Source organism: Cydia amplana, chromosome 6 (assembly GCF_948474715.1).
Source record: "Cydia amplana chromosome 6, ilCydAmpl1.1, whole genome shotgun sequence".
Classification (NCBI taxonomy): domain Eukaryota; kingdom Metazoa; phylum Arthropoda; class Insecta; order Lepidoptera; family Tortricidae; genus Cydia; species Cydia amplana.
The window spans coordinates 4664472-4690743 of NC_086074.1; the positions used below are offsets into that span (position 1 = coordinate 4664472).

At 39.8% G+C, this 26272-nt stretch overlaps 1 protein-coding gene across 1 annotated transcript; it reads right to left on the bottom strand.

Moving 5' to 3' along the window:
* Positions 1-550: 550 nt before the first annotated feature.
* LOC134648709 (ubiquitin-protein ligase E3B) lies at positions 551-25985 on the bottom strand. The gene is made up of 20 exons (XM_063503218.1): positions 25580-25985; positions 23814-24050; positions 21953-22205; positions 19938-20126; positions 19400-19591; positions 15452-15598; positions 13695-13873; positions 12708-12832; positions 11660-11831; positions 11197-11315; positions 9780-9952; positions 9323-9403; positions 9041-9239; positions 8321-8484; positions 7048-7194; positions 6184-6299; positions 5156-5285; positions 4325-4489; positions 1927-2038; positions 551-770 (listed from the first exon to the last, which is right to left on the bottom strand). Exons 1-20 carry the CDS (start codon positions 25738-25740, stop codon positions 598-600), a joined length of 3234 nt encoding a protein of 1077 aa, XP_063359288.1. The 5' UTR covers positions 25741-25985; the 3' UTR covers positions 551-597.
* Between the last annotated feature and the right edge of the window lie 287 nt (positions 25986-26272).

Sequence of the window (26272 nt, forward strand, 5' to 3'; positions counted from 1 at the left end):
GAGAGAGAGACGTTAGTTTCATTGAAACTAACTTGTCACATTTAGGAAAGTTCGAACCCAGTGTTACTATTGACAGCGTAACGCAGTTTGTCGCGCAGCGTACTCCGCTTCTGATAGTTGGGGCACGGCTCAGCGAGTTACCTCAACACGCAGTGATTCATTGAAACTAACTTGCCACATTTAGGAAAGTTCGAACCCAGTGTTACTATTGACAGCGTAACGCAGTTTGTCGCGCAGCGTACTCCGCTTCTGATAGTTGGGGCACGGCTCAGCGAATTACCTCAACACGCAGTGCTTCATTGAAAACTAATAGTCACATTTAGGAAAGTTCGAACCCAGTATTACTATTGACAGCGTAACGCAGTTTGTCGCGCAGCGTACTCCGCTTCTGATAGTTGGGACACGGCTCAGCGAGTTACCTCAACACGCAGTGCTTCATTGAAACTAACTTGTCACATTTAGGAAAGTTCGAACCCAGTGTTACTATTGACAGCGTAACGCAGTTTGTCGCGCAGCGTACTCCGCTTCTGATAGTTGGGACACGGCTCAGCGAGTTACCTCAACACGCAGTGCTTCATTGAAACTAACTTGTCACATTTAGGAAAGTTCGAACCCGGTGTTACTATTGACAGCGTAACGCAGTTTGTCGCGCAGCGTACTCCGCTTCTGGTAGTTGGGCAGTTTGAGGAGGTTGAAGCAGGTGGATGAAGTGGGCAGACGGTTCAGCGGGTCCTTCTTGCGGATCGTGAAGAAACCGCGGATTACGCTGCCTGTAACAAATATTTTTAAATAATTTACTATACATAGTAAAAACTAGTGCCTACGCCAATTCTCGGGCTTAGTTGCCAATCGAACACCAGGTTCCCATGAGCCGTGGCAAAATGCCGGGACAACGCGAAGATGATGATAAATTTACTTTAAATAGTATAAATCTTACGCTTATAACGCTTGTACTACTTGTACAGCTGCTAATATGGCAGCTGAAGTATTTGGCCCTATACGGCATACGTTTTAAGGTAATTGAATTGTTAACAATGTTACCCAATTAACACTAGGCAAACTAGTTTGCGCGTCATACGGATCTGTGGATATCCTGAAATGAGACCCCGAACGACCACCAGATTAAGCGCCGGAATTGGAGTAGGATTGGGCATACACTCCCAAGGGATCCTGACCACGTACCGAGGCAAGCCCTAGACTGGAATTCCCAAGGAAAGCGAAATCGTTACCGTAAAAAGCAGACCTGAAGCGAAGTTCAAGACCGATCTAGATAGCAGCGCACTGTGGACGTCCTCTGCCTCATTTAGGGGACATGGGACATTCATTTAAGTAAGTCAAAAGCTGTACATTTTTTTTTCATGACCCTATGGTATCCATATACAAAGTCCTTCAGTCGTATTCATAAAATAAGTTTTTGGCAAAAATTAAATTTTTACGCTTTTATCGCTGACTGTACTTTTCTTACGACAGACAACTAATACTTATCGAGACAATTCTAAAAACCCCTAACACAATTAGGTTGCGTTGTTTCATCACAGAGTTCTTATGACCACCTCCTGTCTCCATCACCAGATCAGCTCGATGGTACCATAATATTGCATTGTCACCCGACTTACATGTGTATGCAAAATATCAGCTCAATCGGAAACCGGGAAGTGGATCAAATTTAACTTGCAAGATTCCATTACAAGTTAGTTACATACAGGTCGAGTTCCTATGGCCACCTCCTGTCTCCATCATCAGATCAGCTCGATGGTACCATAATATTGCATTGTCACCCGACTTACATGTGCATGCAAAATTTCAGCTCAATCGGAAACCGGGAAGTGGATCAAATTTAACTTGCAAGATTCCATTACATGTTAGTTACACCTAATTCGACCTAGTAAACCTAATAAAAGCGTGTTAAAAAAAGCTGTGCATTACCTATTGTGTCACCAGTGTCTTCGTCATCCCCGACCTCGACGCACCGAATAGAGAATGGTGGTTTGAGGTGCGCGAACCCGAGCACTGGAGGCTTGGAGCATGACGTCACGAACTAAAACGACAAATGTTATGTTACATACTTCGTTTCGGATCGCCTGTAACCATAATTTAACGTTATTTTAATTTTACTCTGACAATAAACAAAATAAAAACATAATTTATCCTCGTAACCATAATAAATGTGAATTGGAATTGGATCGGTGCTACCGACGGAGCAGCGGCTGACGTTCACTAATATTCGCTTTATGACAGCCAGCGAGAATACGACTAACGCAGCTTTTATCTGACCCGGGGTCCAAATCTTTTACTATTAGTAAGCTTAAGGGGCCCACTGATTAACAGTCCGCCGGACGGTATCGGCCTGTCAGTTTGACAGTTCCGAACAACTGACAGGCCGATACCGTCCGGCGGACTGTTAATTTTTAGAATAAAGAGGCCGTTAGTTCAAGTCTCATCCAAGACAGTAATTTTTCCATTTTTTAATTTATTCTAAGCTTAATAGGATCGTTCGCAGACGTTTCTGCTTGTTAAAAATTAAAATCACTATTAGTAAGTCAAGAACAAGCGTACCTTAAGGAACATGGCGCGCTCGTTCTCGGTGAAGTCTCGCTGTAGAACGTCCCACAGCCAACACACCACGCGGTGCGAGTCGTGAAAGCCGCCATAGACTAAGGCACAGTCAGCAGCAGAAGTTGCTAAGCGGGCGAGGTGTTCAAAATGATCTTGACGCGACTTTATTGTTAACAGAATAAGAGCGTGTCAAGGTAATTTGGAACACCTCGCCCGCTTAGCAACTTTTGCTGCTAACTGCAATGAGTGTACCTTAAGAAACATGGCGCGCTCGTTCTCGGTGAAGTCTCGCTGTAGAACGTCCCACAGCCAACACAGTATGACAGTAGACTAAGGCACAGTCAGCAGCAGAAGTTGCTAAGCGGGCGAGGTGTTCAAAATGATCTTGACGCGACTTTATTGTTAACAGAATAAGAGCGTGTCAAGGTAATTTGGAACACCTCGCCCGCTTAGCAACTTCTGCTGCTAACTGCAATGAGTGTACCTTAAGGAACATGGCGCGCTCGTTCTCGGTGAAGTCTCGCTGTAGAACGTCCCACAGCCAACACACCACGCGGTGCGAGTCGTGAAAGCCGCCGTAGTATTGTGTGTGGCGTCGTAAGTCGCGCAGGTCGAGCGGCACGTTGTCACCGCTCATAGTATGACAGTAGACTAAAGCACAGTCAGCAGCAGAAGTTGCTAAGCGGGCGAGGTGTTCAAAATGATCTTGACGCGACTTTATTGTTAACAGAATAAGAGCGTGTCAAGGTAATTTTGAACACCTCGCCTGTTTAGCAACTTCTGCTGCTAACTGCAATGAGTGTACCTTAAGAAACATGGCGCGCTCGTTCTCGGTGAAGTCTCGCTGTAGAACGTCCCACAGCCAACACACCACGCGGTGCGAGTCGTGAAAGCCGCCGTAGTATTGTGTGTGGCGTCGTAAGTCGCGCAGGTCGAGCGGCACGTTGTCACCGCTCATAGTATGACAGTAGACTAAAGCACAGTCAGCAGCAGAAGTTGCTAAGCGGGCGAGGTGTTCAAAATGATCTTGACGCGACTTTATTGTTAACAGAATAAGAGCGTGTCAAGGTAATTTTGAACACCTCGCCTGTTTAGCAACTTCTGCTGCTAACTGCAATGAGTGTACCTTAAGAAACATGGCGCGCTCGTTCTCGGTGAAGTCTCGCTGTAGAACGTCCCACAGCCAACACACCACGCGGTGCGAGTCGTGAAAGCCGCCGTAGTATTGTGTGTGGCGTCGTAAGTCGCGCAGGTCGAGCGGCACGTTGTCACCGCTCATAGTATGACAGTAGACTAAAGCACAGTCAGCAGCAGAAGTTGCTAAGCGGGCGAGGTGTTCAAAATGATCTTGACGCGCCTTTATTGTTAACAGAATAAGAGCGTGTCAAGGTAATTTGGAACACCTCGCCCGCTTAGCAACTTTTGCTGCTAACTGCAATGAGTGTACCTTAAGAAACATGGCGCGCTCGTTCTCGGTGAAGTCTCGCTGTAAAACGTCCCACAGCCAACACACCACGCGGTGCGAGTCGTGGAAGCCGCCGTAGTATTGTGTGTGGCGTCGTAAGTCGCGCAGGTCGAGCGGCACGTTGTCACCGCTCATAGTATGACAGTAGACTAAAGCACAGTCAGCAGCAGAAGTTGCTAAGCGGGCGAGGTGTTCAAAATGATCTTGACGCGACTTTATTGTTAACAGAATAAGAGCGTGTCAAGGTAATTTTGAACACCTCGCCTGTTTAGCAACTTCTGCTGCTAACTGCAATGAGTGTACCTTAAGAAACATGGCGCGCTCGTTCTCGGTGAAGTCTCGCTGTAGAACGTCCCACAGCCAACACACCACGCGGTGCGAGTCGTGGAAGCCGCCGTAGTATTGTGTGTGGCGTCGTAAGTCGCGCAGGTCTAGGGGGACGTTGTCGCCGCTTATTAGACGTTGGAGCTGAAAAAAGGAGTGTTTAATGTCTTGCTTGGACTTTTAGGTTGTGCCAAGTTGCCAACTGACACATTTTGTTATCGTGCGTCCAAATCACACATGGCGATAAGCGACTGTGTGATCAAATATGTAAAGTCTATTTTTTTATTCGGTAGACTGAAATGACAGTTAATAGTATGAAATGACATTTCATGTTCATACAATTAGCTGTCATTTCAGTCTACCGAATAAAAAAATAGACTTTATGCATCATAATCATACTCTCAATTGCTCAAAGGTTGACTGGAAGAGATCCCTTATAGGGATAAGTTCGCCTTTGTACACTGTATACTTTCTTTTAAATGTATCTTAACCTGTCTTATGTACAATAAAGTGTTTACATACATACATACATAATGTATGCAGCATCAATCAGTATTTTTTGATTTAGGGATGTTTAGTTAGCCCTTAATCTGATTAATCTGATACGTAAAAGAGAAGGCAGTGAATTTAAACCTTATTGGCACTCAATAGTAGTAATAATACTGATTAGGAAAAATGCAAAGGAATTTTATGTCCAGTATTTCGCATGTAATTACCAGATAAATTTTCTAACTGCATAGAAAAGGTTACAATTATGCTGAGATAGCTTTAAAACTATTTAAAAAGAACATACAGTAGAGTTGTATTTACCTCTGGAGTTGAAAACAGTGACAACCATTCCGGATTTATGATGGTCCTGAAGCCCTTGATGAAAGCGTTAGTTTGATCTTTGATTTGCGTATGCATTCGGAAATGCGCCATTAGATGTATGTAATTGATCCTGCAACACAACAATCAAGTTATTAGTATGTGAAAATTCAAGAAAGTGCTGTAAAATTGCGATTGAAGGTCAGTTGAACGGTGATAGGGGTTTTGACTACTAGTCAAATCAGTTTCTTTTTTCGAACTGTCAAAACGATTTTGCTACTATGGAATGTATATCGCCGCTATACTTACTCAACCTCGTATCTGCAACACTCATTTGATGACAAAAACACCCGTATTCCGAATGAAAGAAAAGCGACATTTCCATCAAATGATTGTTGCAGATATGAGGTTGAGTAAGTATAGCGACGATATGAAACACTAGCATGTGACGTCACAGTCAAATTACCTACTCTTTATAGTTCTAATAGTTCTATACTTGTTTTAAAATAGAAATTGTGTGTATAAATAACTGCTGTCTTGTCTACGTTTCTCTATTAATCTTCTGGTGCTCTATTTCTTGCATGGTGTAAAATAATTTATTATAAATACAGCCAAATACCCTATTATGTCACTGCCGTTGTGTTAATGGCTCGCGCTTTTCTGTCTGCTACATCTTTTAAAGCAATAAACGTCAACCTCAGTATTATTAACTGAAATAAATGTCATATACTCAGAAAAACTAAAAAAAAAAAAAGTGACCCAAGCCTCTAGTGCCCCAGGCTGGAATCGAACTAGCGTCCTCTTTTATCTTGGCAGGTGCCTGTTACCTCTCGGCCACCGGGGGACAGCGGCATAGGTCGAATTTTTCCAAGTATATGCACTGCATTTTTTCTGAGTATATGACATTTATTTCAGTTTATAATTTATATAGTAGTGTGACTACTCGAAATAATAACAAATTAAAATATTTTCTGAAAATAATTTAATTTGTTCTAGTATGTACTCAGTATTATTGCCAAGTTATAACTTACTTGTTTTCATTAGTTACAGGAATGGCTTTCCCGCCGGGCACGAGCTCATGCGTCACGATCTCGCCTAATCGCTCCTCGTCCACGGAAAATGTCAGCTCTAACGTTGAAATGTCTCCCTGAAAATATTGTGTTTTCATAAATTTTCGGATACGTTCTTTGTGTGTAGATATGTAGAGATATTCTGTATAGTAGTGGGCGATTGTAGGCGAGTTACAAGTCTTGTATCACGAGTGCCACAAATCCATACTAATATTATAAATGCGAAAGTGTGTCTGTCTGTCTGTCTCTTACCTCTTCACGCTTAAACCGCTGAACCGATTTATTTGAAATTTGGTATGGAGATAGTTTGAGTCCCGGGGAAGGACATAGGATAGATTTTATCCCAGAAACCACCCTTCAAGGGGGTGAAAAGAGGGGTGGAAGTTTTTGTGGGGAATCGATAAATAGCAGATCGGATAAAAATAAGCTACCCAAATTACTAACTCCACGCAGACGAAGTCGCGGGCAAAAACTAGTATATTATAAGTTACAAACAAGGCTCGGAAAAACGCCCGTCATGTTGAAAACATTACCCTGTTCCGTACAACACAGACTTCTTAATACCAATGTCAACGATTAAATATCCGTAGACCGTAAACGAACATTTTCGACTCGTAAATGGATCCTAAATTATGATTTGTTTTCAAAATGACGGGCGTTTTTCCGAGCCTTGGACTTACAACACTGTACCGCAAATGTGGGACTTAGTCAATTTGTGTAAGCAAGCAATAGGTAATATTTTTTTTATATTTGTATTTAATGAAAAAAGATGCCTAGACCTACGTATAAATAATTATATTCTAAATTTGATTATTATAAACTTACCTGGAAATGTTTGATGTATGTAAGGCTCCGGTACAAGTCCCGGTCGAGGGAAGGTAGTTCATCGATCCAACTGTACAGGGCTTGGCTGGTCTGCCCTAGGACTTGACTCAGGAAGAACGAAGCGAAAGGCACATCAACTACGATACCCTGAAAATTTGTTCTGTATAAGCAATAGATAGGTAATTTTTTGAAGTGAAAACTTCTTTAGCGGCGCTGGGCACTTTTTGAGGTGAGGAAAAAATGATAAACTCGAGACAGCGTAAGGCGATCACGTGACCGTAAGGGGCGTAAGGTTTAGATGGCCACTCAAAGAAAAACTCAATGTTATTTGACATTTATGTTGCGGACTCCTTTTCAAGACTCTTTACCTATGTTCAAATAATTTGACGTGGTCATGGCAGTATGTAAATAAACATGTCAATGAAAAAGTGTGATCTTATTTGAGAATGATAATAATATATAATAAATAAATAGAATACCTCCGCTAAACGTATGTATCATGTTACCGGGCGTCGGTAACATAGTGAGGTGAGTTTTCACTTCTATCGGCACTCCCGGAGTGCAACCGTTGTTGCTTGTTTTTAATTGTAATTCTTATCGAGTACTACTAAAAATAGACAAACTGGTAGAGTTTTTGTATCCTCAACCATACTGTCAGCTGTTATTTCGTTATTTCCACGTAGCAAAACCTAAGTATGCTATTACGCTGTTTTGTTTACTAAACGCTACTGTACAAAATTTAATTATTTTTTACCAGAAAGTGTAAATGTAAGTTGCATAATTGGACACATCACGAATACGTGGGTGGCTCAACTGTTTCTTGTTGTTATTCTGTCCAGTCAGCCAAGAGACAACAGCATAGTTTGTTAGAAGACATTGTACACCATTTTCTTCTGACACGCTTGGTAGACGACCCTCAATGGAAAGGGTATATAAGTATTACAAAAAAGCGTGTTTGGTGAATTTAAATGCCTAAAAATCAGGTTTTAAAGAATGACCCAGGAGAACGTAACCATGGCAACGAGTGACAAGAAAAAGTTGATTCACCCACGTAACTAAAGATATTGGGTCCACCCTGATGTTAAATCCCAATATAATTAAAGCAAACAATGATGCAATATTTGGCAGTAGCCAATATTACACAATACCGAGTGATTGCACTGCCAAGGTGCTCACAAATATCTGAACACGCCTTTATTGTCATGACGTTAGAGTGCGTGTTCAGATATTTTGAGCACCTCGAGCGCTCCGATGTATCTGATGGCGACTGTACCTCGTAAACGGCCTTTCCCAGCATACGGCCTATAAACTCGAAGAGTTGCAGGTGGTTGTCCTGGAGACAAGAAGTAGGCGATGGGTAAAGGCGTTCCTCACTCGTCACTCTGAACAGATTCAGAGACGGATCGAACACGCGCTTTATTGTCTCCTCCAAGAATTCTGAAACAAAATTCATACGTGAAGGTATTGATACCTGTATCTTTATACTTGTACATGTATAGTTGTATACTTTGATTAATAAGTCATTAACATAAAGATACTGTTCTAGTGTATATTCTATTCGCTCTGTTGCCACTACATAAAATATGAACTGTCCTCACATGGCGGCCCTGCCTGGACACACTAACCTTTGCAGTCGCCGTCCTGGGGGAGCGATTTTTGAATTTCTATCGCTCGATTTCGTCACTCGAAAATCGGTGGAAAACGGAGAAATGCTAGTTTTTTTAAATACGAGCGATAGATATTGGGAATCTAGTGGAATTGACCACTCGTTTTCAATTCTATAAGTAGAATTTAAATGCCTAGTAGTAGAGATATTATTGAACGAAATACACGAAATCGAGCGGTAGAAATTCAATATAGCCACCCTCATATAGCCCCTGCTTGTTTGTAAAGCGTATTTGCACCACGTCCTTGAGTGCTGTTTGTTATCTGTAGGCCTTTTAGGCATAACACCATCTGCGTCCTTACATGACGACCCTGCCACGGCACTAACCTTTAAAAACGCCATCCTGATCGATACCAGCTTCATCAAGTCCTTGCTCGTTTATGAAGCGTACTCGCACAACCCCCTTAAGGGCACGACTAGGCAGTGCTGCCAGTTGTCTATAGCCGTCTTCTACGAGGCGCGCTCGACGAACTGTTACCAAAGTCGAGCGGCCGCCGCAAGCGCGTTCTGTTAGGCCTAGCACCACCTGAGGACAAGTGAAGGTTATATTGGATTGTGAAAGTCCATACAACAACGTGTCGTATATAGACATGACAAATTGTGTGTTACCTTTTCGTCTGCCACAGCGCGTCTGAACAGCCTGACTCTTTCGCCATGCGCTATCATATGCGGAGTCTTTTGCACCAGCACCTGTAAAAACAAAGAAAAAAAATGCATAGATTATTTGTTCTCCAAGAAACACTATTCAACATATTATTTTGAGTGTTGAAATATCAGTTAAGCTCGGAAAAACATAAACAAAAATTCAAAAAATAACGCAGTAAAGAAGTCTCCTGTGTTAATAATTCCAAGGGAGGGTCCGTAAAATATAGAGAGCAAAATCTGCTTACAGGCGTGAAGTGTCTTCATCTTATTTGAGTATTCGATTCCTGCCACAAGGTGGCAAATCTTCCAACGCAAACGGTTTCCTAAAGCACGAAACGTAGGCGTGTACTGGGACCATTAATTCATTTTAAGTACATAATTGATTCCCTACCTAATGGCGATGATATAAGGTCTAGTTTACCTGTTGCGGTTTCTTGCCCTTTTCCAGATCGGCCATGAACTGCCCCTCGCGGATCTCTCGGACCAGCCAGTGGTTGTCGGGCGTGTAGGAGCGCCGGCAGTCGCGTCGGTACAGAACCAGTAATAGTGTGTGTAGTGAAGCGAAGAGTTCGTTGCTTTGGATGTTTTTCAGATCTGTGAACAAAGGCCAAAGGAGTTAAGTTTCGCAAAGATTACTTTTTAGGGTTCCGTACCCAAAGGGTAAAAACGGGACCCTATTACTAAGACTCCGCTGTCCGTCCGTCCGTCCGTCCGTCTGTCACCAGGCTGTATCTCACGAACCGTGATAGCTAGACAGTTGAAATTTTCACAGATGATGTATTTCTGTTGCCGCTATAACAACAAATACTAAAAACAGGATAAAATAAAGATTTAAGTGGGGCTCCCATACAACAAACGTGATTTTTGACCGAAGTTAAGCAACGTCGGGCGGGGTCAGTACTTGCATGGGTGACCGTGTTTTGCTTGTTTTGCTCTATTTTTTGTTGATGGTGCGGAACCCTCCGTGCGCGAGTCCGACTCGCACTTGGCCGGTTTTTGATAGGTACAGAGTGACTGGATGGCCTAGAGAATATAGCATTAGCATTGTGGCGTCAGTAGCCAATGGTGAATACGGGGATTCGAATCTGGCATCAGGCACTAGAGCTAAGGCTCACTTTGTTTTACTATATGTTATGATTTTTTGTAGCACAAGAGTGTGTACAGTATACAAAAAGGTTGGTGACCCAGGAGACATCCGAATGGCGATGAATTATACATCATTTCTAGATGTTCCAAAAGAAAAACCTTAATTATGTGGTTTAGCACACTTGCAAATAATGGTTGTGATTGAGAAGTGTGGTAGGTATACCTACTACTGTGTTCACTTTTGCACCTTATTCCTTTGTAAAAACGCGAATAAATTGAAAATACCTTAGACGTCGACCGTACTTTTAATCATAGAAAAAACAACGGGTTGCACTCCGGGAGTGCCGGCAGAAGTGAAAACTCAATGACTAATGCAAAATGTCTGCAGCACTATGTATAATTGAGGTTAACGCCATCTAGCGTTATTTCGTCGCATTAGGTACTTGAAACCTCTAAGCATATCACTGTTAGTACTCGAGTTATATTATTACCAGTTAGAGGGAAATTCACTAGATGGCATTTAAATCAATAAAGAAAAACTCAATGACATTGTAACAGTTTATCGATCAGGTCACGTGTCCGTCTTACGTCTTACGAATCTTACCTCTCGCGAGTTTAAAATTTTTTCCCCATGACAAAAAGTGCACAGCGCCGCTAAAGAAGTTTTCACTTCAGAAATCTGAGGAAAAATATCCTGTCGAGTGGAGAGATTTTGTATACAATTATTGATGTTAGATTAAAAGACTACTCACCAAACAGTTGATTCATAATAGACTTATAGACGAACATGTTTAGAAACTGTGACATGTTTATAAAGTCTTGCAGCTTGAACGGCTCTTGTTGCTCATACATTTCCATATCATCTAAAATCCTGAAAGTAAGACAAACTTATAAATAAAATTTTTTCAACTCATCATTACATTCATTTATGACATGTGAAACCGAATTTACTCATTTTTTTAACTTTGTATGAAATATAAATGTTCGTATTTCGTTCGTATATCGTCCTCAGGCCACGCCGCTGTTTTCAATATTTAGATCTATTTTTTAATAAGCAAATTTATAAAGGAAGTAAATGTTTTCCGACCAATCATTGCCTAGGTAAACATAGTTTTAAAAAGTATATGTGATAGATAGGCCTCCTCTGTATTTCAATATTTGTCTACTTATTGCAAAACTTATCTAGTGACCTTTGTATAATCAATGTATACATACGTAACATAATGCGTCATACAATCCGCGAAGAGTATCAACATCTGAAACTCGGGCGCCGACGTTTTCGTATTTACAGCTAAGAGATCGAGAAATGATTTCAGTCCACAGTTTGGTCCCAGCGTGCAAAGGAATTGCCACAGAGAATATAATATTTCGTCTTGATTGCAAAGACCTGGAAATATACAATTTATAGTCTGTCAAGCTGGATATGATGTCAGTAGTCTGTGCGGAAAGAGAAGAATTGTAAAATGTATGGGACCCAATACATATTATTCCACGACTCTTTCCGAACAGACTCTAGCAATGTAAAGTACTTACGTACCAAACTAAAGTATGGTATCCCTAGGAAACGAACAAAAAGCGGCCAAGTGCGAGTCGGACTTGCCCATGAAGGGTTCCGTATTTAGGCGATTTATGACGTATTAAAAAAACTACTTACTAGATCTCGTTCAAACCAATTTTCGGTGGAAGTTTACATGGTAATGTACATAATATATTTTTTTTTAGTTTTATCATTCTCTTATTTTAGAAGTTACAGGGGGGGGACACACATTTTACCACTTTGGAAGTGTCTCTCGCGCAAACTATTCAGTTTAGAAAAAAATTACCCCACACGTATGGGTTTGATGAAAAATTTTTTTTTGAGTTTCAGTTCGAAGTATGGGGAGCCCCAAAAATTTATTGTTTTTTTTTCTATTTTTGTGTGAAAATCTTAATGCGGTTCACAGAATACATCTACTTACCAAGTTTCAACAGTATAGTTCTTATAGTTTCGGAGAAAAGTGGCTGTGACATACGGACGGACAGACAGACGGACAGACAGACAGACAGACATGACGAATCTATAAGGGTTCCGTTTTTTGCCATTTGGCTACGGAACCCTAAAAAGCAGCAATGTAGGTATAGAGTCTGTGCGGAAAGAGAATAGTCGTGGAATGTATGGGGCCCAATACATTCCACGACTCTTCTCTTTCCGCACAGGCTCTATCGAACAATTTGACTATTTTATCGGTGTTAAGTTATAAGTTGGACGTTGTGTTAATCTTACCTGTTAATATATCTAGTTTAACCTGCGTCATAGTCTGCAATGCCGTGTGATACATCGAGCATATTAACGCAGCTTTGGTACAATCTGGAGATCCTAGTTTCCTGTAGTTTTTATTTGCATTAGCCCTGAAAAAAAAAACATGAGCGTGATAAGGGTCGACAAACAAACATGAGCGTGATAAGGGTCGACTTTGCTCCCATATTCCTCTCCGGATATCGAAATTAGAGTTAGGAGTATTTAAACATTTGTATGAAATTTGTTTTTCGTTCCTACAGTTAGCAGCAATAGTTGCTAAACGGGCGAGGTGTTCAAAACGATTTCGACTTGACTTTATTGTCAAGAGAATAAGAGCGCGTCAAGGGTTTTTAAACACCTCGCCCCCTTAGCAACTTCTGCTTCTGTCTGTACCTTTCGAGATGATACCAAATACCAGTTCCCTAATGATACAAAACCTTTATGGGGTGGTACACAACACAAACCGTAACTATCTACCCTCCAAGGTACAGTGTTCTTTACAAATTGAATTGAACTCAATCGGTCTAGTAATTAAGTTAAAAAACAGAAATTTTATGGACGATATTTTTATTGTATTAATTCAACCATTAAGGTTGGAAAAAAGGGAATCTTGCGCGTTGTGGGTTGTGGGGTTTAAAAGCACGAGGGTTAAACAAAATTTGCCCCCGAGTGAAACACAAAATGTTTCACCACATCAACCCGAAGAAACTATTAACTGTAAGATATCAAACAAAAACAAACCATCAATCAAAACCAAAGATATCAAAAAAAAATGTTATTAAATATAAAGAGATACCACAGATATCATCATTTAAAGAGTCAATTCAACCAGCAAACTCTTGTTTGCTTACAACACAAAATTTGCAATTGATTACTTTGCCTCACGTGTGAATAAAATGCAACTTTGCTATCAGTTTTTGAACAATCAAAAGAGCCTTTACCAGTTGGTGTGGTGAAAAATTGTATAGTTACCTATTAGTTCTAGCCTCAAAAGCCCTCCTTATAATAGCGGCGGGGTTATTGCTCTGCACCGGCGTGGACGGTTGCGACGGCCCCGCACCTTCCTCCCCGCTCACACCCGCCTCTACCATCTCTTTCAGCGGAGATGACAGCATCTTCTTCAGCAACGGAGCTCCCCATAGGAGGGAGAGCTGAAAAAAAACATGTTTTCTCAAAAATGGACGGCAAAGTCGACGTTGCCGGTTAAAAAATAGGTCGCGAGGTGCGTAGTTTATGGTCATTCAAAAAATTAAAAAGTTAAAAACATTGCAGTCTCGATTTCGGGACTGCAATGTCGCATACAAATTCCATTATTTAACGAGTTCCAAACTTTTTAAAACTTGAAATGGCCATATGAAATGAAGGCATGGGTCCATTGAACAGCCAAACAGATAATCAGTAAGTACTTATTATTATAATGTTGGTACCGCGACTATTTAGGTGTCTCAAATAGGTTGGCGTATTTTCAGCAGAAAAATACACTTCAATTTTTTTTTAAAGGTGGCAAAGCAAATCTTTTTAATGGTTTTACTTTTTTTCTGTGAAAATTAGAACGTTGCTTCTGTAAAACATTTCTATTTCTTGCACCATTTTTGAGAAAAGCACTATATATGACTCGGCTGGAAGGCTACTTCCGAACCTCGACAATAATGTACTATTACAGACTCACTGGAATGTTTATATTTTTGTAGTACATTTTAAACATAATCTTCAACTTTTAGAGGTAACTCTAACCAACCAAAACTCGGGTTGAATTTTTGCTTACAATATTCTAGTCTTTTTTAGGGTTCCGTACCCAAAGGGTAAAAACGGGACCCTATTACTAAGACTCTGCTGTCCGTCCGTCCGTCCGTCCGTCTGTCACCAGGCTGTATCTCACGAACCGAGATAGCTAGACAGTTGAAATTTTCACAGATGATGTATTTCTGTTGCCGCTATAACAACAAATACTAAAAACAGAATAAAATAAAGATTTAAGTGGGGCTCCCATACAACAAACGTGATTTTTGACCGAAGTTAAGCAACGTCGGGCGGGGTCAGTACTTCGATGGGTGACCGTTTTTTTGCTTGTTTTGCTCTATTTTTTGTTGATGGTGCGGAACCCTCCGTGCGCGAGTCCGACTCGCACTTGGCCGGTTTTTTAAGGGTACTGTGACACATGTAGAATAGAATAGAAATAGTTTATTCGTGGCAATAAAGATATAACAGATAAAACAGGGGAACAAAAATAAAACTTACACTTAACATTACAACACATATCATTTCCAACATAACATGTAAATAACCACGAAATGGTCCCGACTCAGCATGGTGTTAGCCTGTATGGGCCAACGCTGGTCTTCCGTCGGGGCCAAGGTCTGGGAGAACCAGCCGAGGACCGGATGCCAGTTGCTCAGGTTGCCCTTCTTACAGCATGTATTGCTGACACTAGCTGTTGGTCATATCTAACCTGCGTGCGAAGGTTCCCCATAGTGGGCGGGAGATACGCGTCGAAGCTCTGGGAGAACCAGCCGAGGACCGGATGCCAGTTGCTCAGGTTGCCCTTCTTACAGCATGTATTGCTGACACTAGCTGTTGGTCATATCTAACCTGCGTGCGAAGGTTCCCCATAGTGGGCGGGAGATACGCGTCGAAGCTCTGGGAGAACCAGCCGAGGACCGGATGCCAGTTGCTCAGGTTGCCCTTCTTACACCACGTATTGCTGACACTAGCTGTTGGTCATATCTAACCTGCGTGCGAAGGTTCCCCATAGTGGGCGGGAGATACGCGTCGAAGCTCTGGGAGAACCAGCCGAGGACCGGATGCCAGTTGCTCAGGTTGCCCTTCTTGCAGACCACGTATTGCTGGCACGAGTCCAGGAATCGGGTTACTACTAGCTGTTGACAAATATGTTATAATTAGAATAATTCGACTGAGATGAGCATCTGCTGGAGGTGTTTTTGGCCACCAGAAGGACCATATAGCTTGCGTATCAGTAGTTTGGAAACTAAAATAGTTTTCAAAATCACATATTAGGTACTCGTATTTTGAGAGCGACATTTTTAACAAAAAATGACTACAACTTTCTTATTTAGCGACATAGCGACGTTTTTTTTCGAAATGCACAACCAGCAATGGGCTAGGAGACCAGAAAAATCCTTCTGCAATTTTATTATTTTTCAGGTGCAAACTATTGATAAAGCAAGGTTTTAAGAGATACGAGGGGCGTTCAAAATATTCTCGGTATTGATATCTTACAACCTCTTCTAAAATTTCTTTCGTTACTGGCCGCTAAGGTTTATTCATTGACATTAAAAAAAAGTATAATTCGAATCGAGATAGTCTTTTGTTTTTCTGCAATTGCTGAACAAACATGAACATCATGTGCGAATTGACAATGTTAACTAAATTAGAACATCGATGCGTGATAAAATTCTTGACAAAACAGGGTAAAAATCAAAAAACCATAAAAGAGGAAATGGATTGTGTTTACCGTGAGTCTGCTCCTTCTTTATCTACCATTCAAAAGTGGTCAAGCGAGTTTAAACGCGGAAGGGAGAGTATTGAAGATGACCCTAGACCTGGCCGGCCTGTAGTAGCTACTTCAGAAGAAAATATTGATAAAGTGGAAAAACTTATATTGGAAGATGGTCGAGTGAAGGTAAAATCTATAGCACAAGTAACCAATCTCTCTATTGGTACCGTACATGATATTATACATGACCATCTTAATATGTCAAAAGTAAGTGCAAGATGGGTTCCGCGAATGCTGACTCGGCTTCAAAAAGACATGCGTGTAGCTTGTTGTTCCGATTTTATTGACCTGTGCGGTGAAAATCCTGATGAGGTGCTGCAAAGAATAGTTACTGGAGATGAAACCTGGGTTCATCATTATGACCCAGAGAGTAAACAAGAGTCCATGCAGTGGCACATTAAGGGTTCAGCTCATCCCAAGAAGTTCAAGGTCATCCCTTCAGCTGGCAAGGTCATGGCCACGATATTTTGGGATTGTGAAGGAGTATTACTAATCGATTATAAAGAAAAAGGTGTAAATATAACAGGACAGTACTACGCTAACATTCTACGTCAATTAAAGGATGTAATTAAAGAAAAGAGGCGAGGAAAGTTAACCAAAGGTATTCTGCTTCTGCATGACAACGCCCCCGTCCATACTGCTCATATTGCCAAGGCAGCTATTGTTGAATGTGGGTTTAAAACTGTTACTCACCCACCGTATAGTCCGGACTTAGCCCCCAGCGACTTCTTTTTGCTCCCCAATCTTAAAAAGGATCTGCGTGGAAATAAATTTTCTGACGATGAAGCATTGAAGGCGGCAGTGGAGGAGCATTTTTACACGAAAGATAAAAAATATTTTTACGAGGGATTAAAAAAAATAATTGATCGATCTTTTAAGTGTATGAACATAGGGGGGGAGTATATTGAAAAATAAAAATATCAAACTTTTCGTACTTGTTTGTTTTCATTCTCATACCGAGAATATTTTGAACACCCCTCGTATCTTTCCTAACTCACTGTACTTAAACGATAGCGCAAAAACAACCAAACAAGGGAACGATTGTAAAATTTCAGTGTTAGTCATATGTTATTTGATATTCATTGGACTAATGAAGCGTTTCCGAATTCATGGGTTTACTCTGAAAACAAGTGCAGCGATAGGGATGGCGGTCTGAAAATAAGTCAGTAGGTACAGAATTTCTATATAGGATTGCAACATTTTTAAATATTTAAATATCATATTTTATACAGTACGTATTTATGGTACGTACTTCATATAGGTAGCCGTTTTTTTCGAAAATGGAAATAATTTTAAGACCAACATCATTACATATTAAATATGTAATGTACCTATACGATTTTAATGAAAACAGAATGTTAAACAGTTGGTAAATATTACCTAAGCGAAAAATAAATGCAAAAAAAAGAAGTATTTATCCTAAACAATATCGCAATTCCAACCGACATATCCCTATTGCTCGGGAGGAAGTATGCTATTATTCACAATTAAGTCCCAAAAAACTGTCATTACCGAAGGACTAGGTCAGTACAATTAGCGACACCGAGCAACATGCGTGTGCTCGTGGCGCTATGTTTGCTGGCGGTACTGCGCGGCGGGTGCGCCTGCTGGGGCCCGCACCTCAAGATCTACGGAGTTGAACAGTACTACGACAATTATATTGCACAGTACGGGGACACCATCACCATCTTCTGTTCCGGAAGCCACTCCAGAAATCTCAACATGATACATCAAACGAACAGCATGGATGACGGTATGCAACCTACGAAAATTTTTAACAGGACAACGATAAAGCTGATTGCGAAGCCTGAGATAGAATCTCACGAATACACGTGCATAGATGAAGTAACTAATTGTGTTGCAAAATTGACAGTGAACGTAAAACCTGTTATTACTATTGAATCACCTAATGTGCAGTATAAGCGGATTGGAAATGAAGTCAATTATATTGTCCCGGTCGGTGAGGATTATGAAGTACTTTGCTCTGGGAATTCCGATCTTAGGATTCGTAAAGACGGCCAGAACGTACAAACTCGCAGAATAAACGATACTGCTGTAGTAGCAACGAAACGACACGAAAAAGAACAATTGCAATTGTGGTATGAATGCGAACACGAGCTCAACTATGGAAGTGCAAGTTTGATAGTTGCTTTCGACTATCCCCCAGCGGCTGACAATTTCTGGTGTATTGAATACAATTTTCAAATCAACTGTCATTGGTCAATGGTGGGTCAGTATGTAACTTTCACATTATTTTACGAGGATGAAGATGGGAATATCATGCGTCTGTACGAGGATCATATCGGGACTAAGAAAACTAGAAGCTGCGAATGGAGCATGGACGATGTATGGAGCCACGGTTTGAAGGTCGGTGAAAATTTGTCTCTCGTGTTGCAATCTTGCAATCCTATATTTTGCTCAAATGAGACACATCATTTCAACATGGACCAGATTAAAAAGATTGATTCTGTCGTCGGCTTGAAGGTTTTAAAAACATGGCCGCAAAGCGCCGTCGTGACTTGGATAGAACTTGGCACTGCGTTCGGGGATAATTTCGGTCCACCGCTGGAATATAAAGTGACATATCGTCTGCCAGGAATGCAACAACAAGAGCTAAAGGACTCGTCGTTGCGAGTCACTTGCACACGTGAATATGAAGGCATTCCAATCAACGTCTGCGAAGGGAAGCTAAAACTGCCCTGCCCTGGTAAACGTTATGAAATAAAAGTTTATCGTAAACGGACAGGCACTCCGCTCATCGATGCGTATTGGTCAGAGCCTGCCAACATTACTCTGCGCACAGACATTATAAGAATCGGTGACATGGAAGCAATAGATCTCATATGCGAAGATGAATCCGAACTAATGGAACTACAAGAAGAATTAAAAGCTACGGAACGTAGAATTGATTTAATAAGGAAAACCTGTGAAGAGAAAAAATTAGATGTCTGCAGTGAAACTTTGTCATCAGTTTCTATTGACTTGAATAACACTGTAGAAGAACTTGGAAGAGGTGAAAAGTAAATAAAGTGATCCTGTTGCTTGAGTATAATCAATAACCATAGTTGATTCGATTTGCATGAAGGTGAATATAAATAGTAGTAGTCACTGTTGATTAAATAATCTGCTCGGTTTAATTTTGTTTTTTCATAATTCCACTTACCACAAAAGTAGGATAATAGCTCTCCCCCATAGCATGCTCGCGCTCTAAATGCGCCAACTGAACCAAGTTAGCAAGCAGACACAGCGCGTAGTTCCCTTCAAGCGTATTGAATACTATCCGCATGTTCTGATCCGTGCTGAGGAACTCCAGACATTTGTCGAACATAGCGTGCGTACGGAATGCCGTGATGGACTGTTGAAAAAAATAAAACATTTTTGTGAAGTTTATAGCTGCGAGAGTGTTATCCCGGGCTATTTAAAAGGGATCAGGGATTAGTAATCTTAATTTGAGAAAAAAACATATGGACTTCACGAAAGCGTTTGACCTCGTCGATAAAGAGATTTTGTTTAAAAATTAAAATTCCTGGGCCCGTATTAATGGAAGTAAGCAATACACAGGACTTGCAGATATGCGCTTCGCCCAACACGAAATTGTCGTTTATAATAAAGTCTGAAAGTAGACTTAAAGGGTATGGAGTACCCCAAGGAAGTGTTTTATGACCTAAATTGTTTAAGGTTACATCATTCATAATACTTACTTCAGGCGAGATCTGCTGCATGTGGAACACCAGCGTTGGCACAGACAATATCTGTATGATGTACATAGTGAGCAGCTTCTCTGAGAACTGAGCGGAGACGAGCGGCCGAAGCGAAAGCGTTACCACGGCTGTCAAGGCGACGTTCTTGAGGCATACTTTCTCACGACACAGCCCTCGGAGGAGAAGTGACTAAAAGTAACAGTTTAGGTTAAAACATTTGTAGTGTAGTTTAAAGAACATCATTATCAAAGCATTTGCAAGGGCATATTTGTCTCCTCCTGTCTCTATTTCGATCGAGATAACTTAAATGCAGCAATACAAAGAAAGGATATAATTTATAATTATGTAAGTACAAGCATAATAGACTTATTATATTTTAATAATAATATGTAGATTTATCAAACAAGGCTAAGAGTATAAGAACTACTTTTCGTGTTGCCATTAGGTTCGATATTGCTTGTTGCATGTATTTCAGGCCTGTTACCTGAACGAATAAGTAAAACTTTTTTTTTTAAATAATAATCTGATCGGCGATTGGCTCCAGTCACCTAATAGAAAGTGAAGACAGAGCCTAAGATGCGAGCTCACCGGTTCAGTAATAGCTTATTCACTCTTGCTTTAAAGAGACCGAGATCATTCCATTCCCTAGCCGTCTTTACCAAAAAAGACGAGGCAATTCGTTTTGTGCGGACTAATGTAATATTAACAATGAAAAAACTGGGGCGAGTTTCATAAAAAAGTCGTAAAGTAAAATCCGAAGTACCACTTCATTTAGGACTCCCTAAACTCCCTTATTCATTTAATTTTACTTGTGTCCCTATTTATTACATCCCCCGCACCACACCTTTATCTGTCAGCTCCCACGGCTCATATATGAGCCAGAACGCTTATGGTGACGTCATATCGTGGGATTCGAGTAGTTAAGTTTCTCATTATATGTACATAAACTTATAGATATATGTACATAAACCACGCCTTAAATGAACCATGATGCCTAGGTTTTACGCAAATAAAGAGGATTAGTTTATTACTTGTAATTAAGTAATAACACAAATGTAATCGCTATTGACGTCACCATATTGGAGTTATATCACTTATATCACTTAGAAAGTGTTGTAACCGCTAGATAGTTGCATTTTATACAATAACCAGCGATAATACAGTTCACTGGCATGACCTCATAAATCATAATTGTTCCCTATCTTACAGATGTGTCATGTTAAACAAAAAGCTGCAATTTTACATACGAAAACAATATTTAAGTAATAATTGCATGTCTATTGTTACAACTCATAATAGACAAAAAAGGTTGATACGTATTTTCTTAAGCCTGAAAACTTAGCTTAAGCCCCTATGTACATAGTAGTGAAGTGTTCAGATAGGTATTTGAAATTTTAAGTTTGCGGACTCATTTATATTCATTATTTACTTAGCTGGGTCACTTTATTCAGAGTTGTATACTTACTACAATTTTTTTTATTTGGATGTTTTACGAGCTCTTTCGATCTTAATAGAAGATTTTTATTTACATTCATTTCGCATATAATTTGTATAACGGTAACGAAATGGAAGCAACGAAAACTTAATGAAAATTATTTGATTTTAAATAAAAATTTCCACAATTAGAAAAAAAAGTGGCATCGACTGTACGACTTAAATTAAATTATTGCCGAGCTAAGTTAGGTTTTGATTTTTAGATGAGGATACGGTTTAAATAATATGACATCGATAGGTAATATCGTCACATTAGGTACTGTTCAAAACGTGTAAGATCATTAGGAAGGTTACAAGAGAATAAGATACAAATATAATGGTCAATAATGCATACACGAGTCACAAACATGTACATTATGTAATGAAAATGAACACCAGTTGAATGTCACTTTCATTAATTGTAATGGGTTATTGCTCTGTCTGGTCATATGATTCATAATACTGTCCACGTGTATTAAATTAAAAGACTGTTACAGATATAATACCTATAATGGTAAATGGAAAAAAAACCAATGACTAACCTTCAAAGTTAAGTAATATCCCTTATGGAACAGGGAGCCCATAACATTGGCACATAACTGATTCATTCCTCCCCGGAGTTTCTCAAAATTCTTCATCCGGGTGATCGCCCAAGTGTTGGTAGCTGTGAAGGCGACCAATGTGTGCAGGAAGATAAGGATGCTCTGCATTTCTACGGGGGACTCTGGTTTTAGCTCCTCGAGGTATGTGCAGCATTTGAAAAGCAGGTCTTTGATGTGGGCTATCCATCGCAAACTGAAACAAAATTTTATAATTTAAAAACGTACCACTCTTGTCTCATTCGGTGGGAAGTGATAGTAAGGTTAAGGTTAATAATTAATATAGATGGGCAAAGGAATACTAAGCAAAGGAAGATGTGTAGTGTAAAGTATCTTATACCTTTAAACGAGAAATTGGACCTCGGAAACGGCTCTAACGATTTCGATGACATTTGCTATATGGAGGTTTTGGGGGGCGAAAAATCGATCTAGCTAGGTCTTATCTCTGGGAAAACGCGCATTTTTGAGCTTTTGTATGTTTTCCGAGCAAAGTACGGTCTCCCATATATTGATAATTATAGCAGCCAATTTGACAGCTGAAGTAGATATACTCGTAGTTAGAGATAGTATTGCATGGCCAGGCTGTCATGAACTAAAGTTTGACGGCTGTAATGATGTTTGATTCAAAAACTCGCCGGTTTTAACACTTTAAAAGTCACACATTCAATTTCTCATCATAGTAGGTATTAATGATAATCCGGTGAAGGAAAACATCGTGAGGAAACCTGCATACATCTGCGAAGAAATTCAAAAGGTGTATGTGAAGTCCCCAATCCGCATTGGGCTAGCGTGGGGACTATAGCCCAAGCCCTCTCGCGCATGAGAGGAGGCCTGTGCCCAGCAGTGTGACGTATATAGGCTCAAATATTAATGATAATGTGAACACGAAAAGGTGTTTTAAAGTACGTACCTACTCATTTAAACAGCAAAGGTGTACAATGTATATGTACATGTCGAAAGAGTGGACCCATCTGTCACTACAATAGGCCAACTTTGTATAACGTATTATACAAAACCTGTACAGTTTAACCAATTTCATTTCCATATAACATTGTAACATTGTTCTGGACCCGACCTTAATAAGAAACATTGCATGTTGCGTGTCACATGCATATGATTAACGTAATATCGTTAATCCTGAGCTATTTTTACCCTGGAGAATGAGTCAACTCGGCAATAGCTTAGTGCAGTGGGTCAATACTGTTAAATGAACTAATTACTTACGACCCGGCTTGTATACTAATGTGTATACACAAAGAAGTCTCTTGCGGTTTAATTTATACCTATACAGTTGCATTGGATGATTTAGAATACTCAGATTATGTGTAATATGTAGTTCTAAAGTGTGTTACCATTCTATGTACCTACACTAATGACTATAATTTGTTTAAAATAGTAAAAGGGGTTGCTTCTCAAATATCTCAAATACACGTTGATGATAATAATCAACATTATACAACTACTTGATTAGTACTGTACTGTGGCCATAGAAAGGCCTGAATGGAGAAGATTGGAGGAGGCCTTTGCCTGGCAAACGGACACACAAAAATGGAAAAAAGAGAAATGAAACATGAAAATGTATAGTCCGACTAAAGGCTAAATAATAATTTAAAAAAAAGTACTGTACTACTTGATTGCTTTTAAACGCTTCTCACTGCACTCACCTGATATTTTTCTGTTTGTTATTATGGTTGACTGGTAGAGAATGCCATGAGGCATTAAGTCCGCCATTTGTACTTTTCTTATGTGCAATAAAGTTTAAAAATAAATAAATAAATAAATTACATATGTCTGCCATAATTACCTGTACTCTTTATTCAGAAACACTCCAACATAAGACATCTTCACCGACTCTGAGTGAAGACTCTGCACTATGTATTTGCATAGCTTCTCAAATCTCCTTCTGTCCCTTTCTTTCTTGAATACCAAAAACAGTTGACTAGCTGCTTTGTAGACCTCCAGAGCTGGAACCAGCTCAAGAGCCTGGGGAATCTCATCTTGTGTGATTGGTGGGTCCGGAAGGAGATGGTCAAATTCATCCCTGTAAGGATAAGTTCCATACTAATATTATAAATGCGAAAGTGTGTCTGTCTGTCTGTTACCTCTTCACGCTTAAACCACTGAACCAATTTAGTTGAAATTTGGTATGGAGATAGTTTGAGTCCCGGGGAACGACATAGGGTAGTTTTTATCCCAGAAATCACCATTTAAGAGGGTGAAAAGGGGGGTGGAAGTTTGTATGGGGAATCGTTAAAAAGCAGATTGGGTAAAAATAAGCTATCCAAATTACTAACTCCACACAGATGAAGTTGGGGGCAAAAGCTAGTTAATGAATATAGGAACAATATAAATCTCTCTTTCTTACTTATAAACAGTACTAAATAAGGAAAGTAACTTGTCACACTCTACCACAGGTGGTGGTGGATTGGGCATATGTTAAAAAGCAAAGCTTATCGGAATTAGACATCTTCTATCTTTTAAACTTTTATGCGTAACATACTTTATGCAGTGTTGCTTCTACACATAGGCACAGAATAACTAATAGTACTACCGTACAGAAAATTCACTCCTTCACAAAAGTCAGATTTAGGTATAAAATTACACCTATATCGCTGCCTGCAAGCAAAATTGAAACTTATAACCGCGCATGAACCGTGAATCTCCTTTGCGCGCCGCAGTTTTATGACCGAGCTGTGAGTGTCGGCACGGGGTTATCACTTGACCAGTTTTTATACCTAAAGTCTATTTTTTTATTCGGTAGACTAAAATGACATTTCATAGTATGAAATGACACATGATGTTCATACTATGAAATGTCATTTTAGTCTACCGAATAAAAAAATAGACTTTATACCCACCGATTTATTATTTTTAAGATAAATATGTAGGAATTACAAGCTTTGATTATGTAAACATACATTTTTTATCCGGAGATAGTATGTCTGATTCTCACGGAAGTAAGTTTCGAAGCCATTGTGTATTTTCAATTCTGCGCGAGCGCCACGTGACACGACTATCGTGCGCGCCGAGCGGCAGCCCACTGCCATACGCCTGTCCGATGGGCGCGCCGGCCAAATGTACCTAAACTGCGGAGTGAGACCCCCCTGACATAGGATAAATCTAACCATCTCAAATAAATTCACACATAAGAAAAAAATATGTTACCAAAGGTGGCAAAGAAATATCCCCACCCCACACATCATAATAGGTTCCAATTGGAACCCTAGAAAAGTCTGTGGTCTATAGGTAAGTATTTTATTTATTTAATTTGACACACAAAGAATGAACAGAAATTATTGCGACACCACTTTAGCATGTTTATCCCCATAGTCATAGTACCATTGTATTTCCATACTTCAAATTTTTTATGACAATAAATTCTTCACACTCAAGTGGGTACATAGTATTAACCAACTATAATTAAAGCAGTTTTGGTAAAAACTGAACTTAAAAGGATTTACTTTAAGGAATACATTTGAAAATTTACAAATAATAATCTGTTATAATTTAAAGGAATATACTAACTGGATTTCACTAATATCTAAATATGCGAGTGTTATGAGTACTTACAATATCATTCGTAAGAATTTTCGCCTAGCCAGCCATCCTCTTATATACGCCTGTATTTTCACAGCTGATTGTTCACGTTTCTTCTCGAGTGCCCGCTCCTCTCGAGCGGCCTTCGTCTGCTCCAGAAACGTATCCTTACTCGTCATCGATTTAGAAAACATCTTCGACCGATTAGTACACGATATACTGCTTTGTTATTATTGTATACTCCCTTAGCCTAGTAGTTGTCAGGACATATCGCCCGACCTCAAGCTCTACGAGTTATCCGGGTAAATATAACATTTTCACGAAAGGTTTACTCCGTATTTGTAATATTGCACTCTCTTAATGCATCATTGATTGGAGATACATTAATTTTATAAAAATTACAACAATAAATCCCTCTGCGACTCTACGACCGGAGAGAAAATTTTATTTTGACGTTTGCACAATGTTGCCAGTTATTGCTTGTTTTGTTTATTTTTATTTAAAATCAATGGAATATCTATTTTGTATATTGGTATGTATAATATTAGTGATTTGGTAAGTATATGTTTTTTTATATAACAAATAACCCTTGTCTTGTAATTTATTAAATTATATATATATATATATTTTTACCTTTGGCAAGAGTGACTGATTGTTTTACATCAGAGCCATCTAGCTGACATTGAGAAAACTAACATAGTATTGTGGTTGCTCGCGCATCATAAT

Excerpts from the sequence above, each read along its gene's own strand:
- LOC134648709 (XM_063503218.1), bottom strand. The coding sequence starts at position 25,740 with ATGTTTTCTAAATCGATGACGAGTAAGGATACGTTTCTGGAGCAGACG. Across the intron at positions 20,127-21,952 it reads GATATTACTTAACTTTGAAG|TCACTTCTCCTCCGAGGGCT; the intron begins GTTAGTCATTGG and ends TGTTACTTTTAG. Across the intron at positions 9,953-11,196 it reads TATTATGAATCAACTGTTTG|ATCTGAAAAACATCCAAAGC; the intron begins GTGAGTAGTCTT and ends CTTTGTTCACAG.